Source organism: Rhea pennata, chromosome 7 (genome assembly GCF_028389875.1).
Source record: "Rhea pennata isolate bPtePen1 chromosome 7, bPtePen1.pri, whole genome shotgun sequence".
Taxonomy (NCBI): Eukaryota; Metazoa; Chordata; class Aves; order Rheiformes; family Rheidae; genus Rhea; species Rhea pennata.
Window position 1 is genome coordinate 34,244,811 of NC_084669.1, and position 6,952 is coordinate 34,251,762.

General features: G+C 38.2%; 1 protein-coding gene across 1 annotated transcript in view; it reads left to right on the plus strand.

Annotated features, from left to right (window-relative positions):
* REEP3 (receptor accessory protein 3) overlaps nt 1-4,798 on the plus strand; it is a 41,743-nt gene extending 36,945 nt beyond the window's left edge. Inside the window, exon 8 of the mRNA XM_062579736.1 lies at nt 165-4,798. Within this exon, the coding sequence (XP_062435720.1) occupies nt 165-221 (57 nt within the window). The 3' untranslated portion in view covers nt 222-4,798. The remainder of the gene's footprint in view (nt 1-164) is intronic.
* The last annotated feature ends 2,154 nt before the right edge of the window (nt 4,799-6,952 follow it).

Here is a 6,952-nt window from a genome sequence, read left to right on the forward strand (position 1 = left end):
ATTGTATTGAAGATGAGTCTCTGACATAGCTAGATTATCTTATTGAATATGTGGAGTGCCGAAAGCATGTTAAAAGACAATTTACTGAATTGCGGTAGTGGAAAGTTAAATAATATTTGTGTGCAGTGATCTTAACTTTTAAGTTCTGTTTTTTCATTTCTCAGATACGATATGGATCACTGAAATACAGAGTAAAGAAGAGACCTACGGTGTATTTTTGAGGGTACTGCACAATGCCTGCAAGACAAACTGCTGTATTACAACTACTTGACTTCTGTACATCAAGTGTTAAAGATCTGTGTATAATTCATATAATGAGTCTATATGAACAGATACGGGAGGACTTGGTTTTATGAGCCTGTTGGATAAAGTATTCCTTTACTTTTCTGTACTTGCTTATTGTTCAGACATAAATCTGGCCAAGTTATAATACAGATTTCAGCACTCATAAGAATTAAATGAGTGACACAAAATACGCTGGCTTTTTCCAGAGGTGCTAACAGACCCAAATAATTGAAGTCCAATTGAGTTAGCAGAAGCTGTAAGTATTTGGAACTCATGAAATCAAATCCAGTGTCCCCTAGTATATATGGGAAGACAGGAATACTTTTTCTGCGCTATGATTCCTGAAAAAGCATATATGCAATTTCAAAATGCACTGTTTAAAGGACAGTGGCTGAAGGTGGGGAAGGAAAAGGAAAGACCAGATGTATCTGGTATATCCTTAAGATCTTCTCTTGTTATATTTCCAAGCTTGATAAACGTGCATAAGACTAACAGGTGCAAACTGGGGGTATGTGTAGCACTTTATGCAAAACTACATAGTTTTGCACACTTTTACTAATTCACAGCTGTACATGTTATTTTAGTGACTTCTTAGGTAGGTTAGTTTTTTTTTCTCTTGAATGCCAGCAATACATGTATTTCATACTCCTTTTTAAATTTATCTTGTTTTACTTAAATAGCATCTTAGGTGCTGTAGAAACTGCTACTAATGCTAACATTATCAGGTGCCTTTCTGTGTGTTGCAGGGCTGCAGCGTTTTGTCTGTAGCGTTCCCCTCCCTGCCCCCTCTTTAGTTAGAGGCAATAAGACTTGCAAAGTCAGTTTTTGGTTAAAATTGTAAGTGAAACTTGTAGCAGTTTCAGTGACAGGCTGCTCAGATGCCTGCGGTCTATCAGTTCTGTAACAGAAGTCATGCTGATGTGAAGGCATGTAATATAGACTATTCAGGCCATAGATTGTTTTTGCTCTGAAATACTTTATATGAATATATATGTGTGTGTGTATATATTTATAGTATGTACATTTCATATCATACATGGGTTCTAAAACCCATTTTAAAATTGGCTGTGTAGTACTTTCTGCTGCTGCTGAAGTTATTACAAAAATATTTACATATAAATAGCTTTTTCTAATTGACTAAGTCAGTCATGCCATAACCTAGTGTCCTATATCATAAATATTTGCACAGTAAAATTAATTTTGGAATGTCATTCAAGGCAGGGACTTGTCAAAATGACTTGAGGTCCCTCTTGAGTATATTTTCTGTCTTTCTCAGATGCAGACTAATTTTTAGTTTTCTAAACGATGATTTCTACTGTGGATTGGGAGGGGGAAGCCCCCACTTTCTGTAGATAGCATTTTACTATTTCAATTGGCAAGCATGGTGCTTCTTTAAAGGAAAATGGCATGCGATTCCTCTTATCCTTGGATCTTGGACACTAATCCTTAGACCTGCCTCTGCATATGGCAGTCATCTGCAAGCCTGCTGCAGTGCTTTTAAATGTTTTCTTAAGGTTTGGGTGTACCGCAGTTCTTTTTCTGTATATTCTTGCAGCTATAGCAAGTTCACTGCTGGTCAACTCTTAATGGCCTGTTACTATGGACTACAGTAGTCTTCTGCAGCCTTTTGAGGGCCAGGGTTTGAATAGTGTGAAAATGCAGCTGGTCTGTACTGGCATCGTGTTACTGACTTGCTATAGTAGGCATTTTGTAAGTCAAGTGTAGAGTCAGGGACAAATTTAACAATATAGATGATACAGTGCTTTTAGTGTGCCAAGGAAGTTGAACGCTTTAGTAAGAAGTTGCAATATTCCATATGTCATTAAAAGGCAAGGCTTGTACTTTTTCTACAAGAGTAACATACCGGAAGACAGGAAGCCTGCTCTCTCCCAAATGAATATGGTGCAAAAATGGTATCCTCTAACCAAACCTGGTTTGTGATCTAGCTTTGTAAGGAGCTGTTTGTGCATATTTGTATTTGGGAATTGGCACTGGCTGCTCTCAGATTACTTTACTAGTCTCACTGTCTGGTATTTGAAGACACTGGGCAGGACTCAGTGTGTGTGTGTGGTTTTTTTTTTTTTTTTTTTACAGCCCATTAGATTTGTACAGTACTACATTTCTGATTTATCTGTCCCTTTGCATTCTGTACTAAGATTTATTCCCTTTTTGATAGTAAAATCAACTTGTGCAGAAATCTGTGGGCTTTGGAAGAGACCTTGATGGGGAAGGCAGCCTCCATGGGGTGTGGTTTATCCCTCGCATGCCAGGAATGCTTGTGCTTCCCATCTTTTCCTCTGAATGTGGGAAACCTATAGATAGGGTAAGATTGTGTAATTTGGTAGGTATGAAGTTAGAAGATGAGACTTTTGATCTGCATCTCCTTGAAAGTTAGAATAATTGGGGTTTTGAATGTTATCCCTAATTCCTCATTCTGCAGTTAAGCATCCTTCTTAAGCACTTGCTGGTGCACTTTGCACTAACTCATAATGTTTGTCTGGCTTTTTTGGTAGGCATGACAATAAAACTGAGAGAATTATAATCCTGTATGAAGGAGCAGGGTGGGTACTTACAGAATTACACTCCTGTTGCAGGTTCATGTAGATGCTCTTCCAGGGGCTGCGTTCCTTGCACGCTTAAGGGGCTCGAGATCATTTGAGCAGAAATTTAGACTTCAGCACAACTGTGGTCATTAAGTAGCTGTACATACCATGTATGGGAAGCTATTGCTGCTGACAAACATGACTTGCTAATTAAGTAGTGACAAAGGCTATATTAACGCTTTTCTATCAATACTTTTAAAATTCATAGTTGGTTCCACAGTTAAGGTTTTTCAAATCAGTACAAGGTATTTAACCACATCTCTCAACTGAGTAGTAACAAGACAGTTTAATGAGCCAGCTAGCAACTTTGTGAGCAATATTATTCCATTTTGAATACAAAATGTAGTAGGTCAAAACATTAAAAATACTTCAACCTTCACATCACCTGTTTTATCACTTATCTTCTTTAGTATATTTTATATAGCTTTTTCTCTGAATCTGTTCCTTTGCTTTTTCTGTTCTAATGCCACATTATACTTGCAGAACTTCTACTAAATTATGGTAGGACATGACTTTCTTGGTTTGGTTTCATTGCATGGGAAATATTGTCAGAAGTGGCTTGCTGTAAATTCACTGAACTAATGAATAGGTTCTAATTTGTTTTCCCTCTTCCCCTGTCTAAGAGTTTTACTTCTGGAAAAATATACTTTCTTTTTTCCCAAGATATGCATGGAACTAAGAATGCTGGCAGTATTATTCATGATAATTACTGCTTGTATATAAATGTACTCATGTTCTCTCAACTATTACTGTCTTAAGCGATAAAACTTTGTTTTCCTAGCTGTTTTTTTCAGTCTAATGTCCTACTGTAAAGTCTTTCCCTGACAGCTTGATTCTTGTTGAATTTATCCTGTAACTGGTTCACTCTTATCTCAGACTTTTTCCTTGCTGTTCACTGTCAACAGATGCTTGACAAGGCACAATAACATGACTTGCTTCATCCAAATCCTATATTTTTCTCTCTGCTTGTTGGGTTAGCTGAACTTTTAAAAAATATTATGCAGTCTTTTAAACTCTTTGTACAGGGAATATTCAAATTGTTTTGCCTTAGCAGCTGCAAAAGAGATCTATATAGCTCTTGCCAGTAAACTTCTCAAATCTTAAAGATAAAAATTTGACCTTATTTTGTTTTTTAATATAAAATAGATTATGTTAAATTATGTAATCTTATGAGTAAAGTGTTTTCTGAGGACTGACTGCCACCAGCAGAACTGGTAATATAGTTAGAGCATAACTTCAGTAGAGGTTAAAGGTACTTAGAACACATTTCTTATTGAAATCATACGACTGCTTCAAGCCTTTCCAAAATGTCTGAACTGACTCCGATTTCTTAGCAAGAGCTTGCTGTACACCTCAAAATACAGTGTAAGACAAGGATTTAATTGATGGTCTCTCAGTTTTAAATAAAGGCCAGACTGATTACAAAGTAATTGCCAATATTAGCTACTTAAAGCTAATTACTTTGCTACCTGAAAGTAACTGAATATTATGCTAGATGTATTTTGTGAATTATGAATTTTAAAATGAGCAGAAAGTTAATTTGATTAAATAGAATGGTAGAATAAATACTAGATGCATTTAACATTTTGTTCATGACAAAAGATGCATTTTACTTTTGGTGTTGCTTTTATCAATGGGAGGCTGGTATTTTTAAGTATTTTTCTACAGAAATATGTATATGTAAAAGCAATACTTCAACATATTTTGAGGACTCCTGTTTTAAATGCTACAGACCAGAGACTGTTTTGAGACTAAAGTTAGTAGCTTTAAAAAAATACATTCTAAGCTTTAATTTTTTTATACTGTAACAATAACTTGCTGTCATCTTGTTTACATGTTTGTAGGAGGGAAAGCTTCATTATGCATTGACTTACCTTGATTGTCTTTAATAAATGCTGCTTTGAGCAGAATGCAGTGGCTATTTTATCTGATTTATGACTTACAAACTAGTTAGTCCCTGTAATTTGTATTTTATTATGACTCCTGCACAGAAATAGTCTATGAGAATTTTGAAAATTGTTTGAAGAATGACTAAACTGTCTTTGGGGTTTTGTCATGGAATCTGATGTTGGTTTACACTGGTTTACACCTAAATGTACCCTGCTAAAGGTAACTTAAATGCAGGAGTAGCTTGACGTGTTTTGATTAGATGTTTTGCAGATAGTAGAGTCAAAGCAGAATGCTTAATCCCCCCAAAGAACAAAGGTTCTTGGGGAATCCTTTGAATTCTGATTTTTTTGTTTTTCTCAGGTAAGCCAGAGAATGGTAGTAAAGGGTAAACTCAGGCCTGTCTTTCAAATCTCAAAGTGTGCTATTATGAAAGCTGAAACAAAGGCTAACCTAGTTTTCCATGCCTTTTTTGCTAGGCTTCACCTGCTATTTAGAGCTGCCTGTATCCTGTTCACTGTGACAATATTATCCTAGAGATGCGGACTATTGCAATGACTCAATTCTTTAATGTCAGAACACTTCATAAAATACAAAAATACCACCTACTAAAGAAATTGCGGATGTCAGAAAATGCTGCTTTTTTTTTCCTTTGTTCTACTAATCTTTAGCATGTAGCAGGCACACACATGAATATGGGCTGAAAGCTGCCTGTTTTTCATGTTAAAACCTGCTCAGGGAATGATTACGTGGTGATTTGGAAACAGTGCTATATATATGTTCTAGGCTAAAATGCTCCAGGTGAAGCAGATACAGTCTTGGTAAGAGGTGTTTGGGGCTTTTTTTGAACTTAAGTACTGTTTAGTTTCTACCTGAAGTTAGGAAACCAGATCATTGAGAGGGACCCTAATAGGTCTTATAAAATTGGTAGGTTTTCAAAATTGTTTTCATGCTTTCTGTAGATATATTCAGGAAGAAAATGGGAGCCTGTCGTGCTTGAAAGTCTGCCTGTCTTTGAAGGTTTGACAACAGACTGCCATATCGGAACTAGAGTAGGAGTGATGAAAGCTGCTGGAGAGAGACTATTAGGACTTCACATAAAACTGAGAATTTCACTGTTGTCTGCTAATCTACAGTGATTACATGTATGAGGAAACAAGGATCACTTAAAGTCCCTGTTAGCCATGTTGTCACCGTTTCCAGGTAAGCAGCACTTTGAGCCTCGCTTATTTTTTTTCCTGGGCAACAATACCTGCCATGTCTTATGGTGCCGTTTCTCAGTGAACTGCAGCATCCTAGTTTTATCTTCCCACTAATTTTAGTTCTCCTGGATGAGAATTTTAAAAGGAACTCATTCTGGGTTATCTCAAGGGAAACAATTTGTTTTAATAGCTAACTGAGAAATACTTGTGCAAGTTTAAAATACAACCCCCCCCCCAACAGACTTGTAAAGCTAGTGCAATGTGCAAAAGCTAGCTGCATTTTCAAACTGTGTTCCTGTATACCTCTGTTTTTCTTGGTGGCTTACATGTGTATTGGAGGAATTCAGCACAGTAAGGCAGCCATTTACCTTGCTTTTGTCAGACTCCTTCACCACAAGGTCTGCTTGAGAAGAACTAATGTCACTGTTTTTCATGCCAGAATTGTCAGCTTAACCAGTTTCCCCCGTCCACTGGATACAGACTTCTTAGGTGCTGCTCTTTGCAGATTGGATGAAAAGTCACAGGGTGAACAGAGCAATTTTGGTAGTTTTTATTTGGTTTCTTTTATCAAATGAACAGGCTGAACTGGCTTGTTTTGCAGGTGCCCAGTTACTAGCTCAGACCAGAGAGGAGGCCTGGGGAGAGGGCTGCAGAGCGTAATTGCCTGTTGGTAGCGGCCTGCAATTACCTAGACTAGATTAAATCCTGACGGAAGAGTCCTGCTCTCACAAAGTCGGTCATTCAGGGAGAGCTGCTCCTACTTCAAGCTTAGCAGTTAGCGTTCGAGCTATTTTATTTTGTTGTTCTGAAGTGCCTCCTTCGGCCGTGCGCGGCGTGGGCCCCCCTGCCGGCTGCCTCCCGCGCGGCGCGCCGCAGTTGCTCCGTGTGACCCGCCCGCTCCCCTCGCGGGCGCGCTCTCCGCGCGGCGCCCGGGCTCTGCCCACCGGCCGGGCGCCGCGGCGGGAAGCGGCCGGG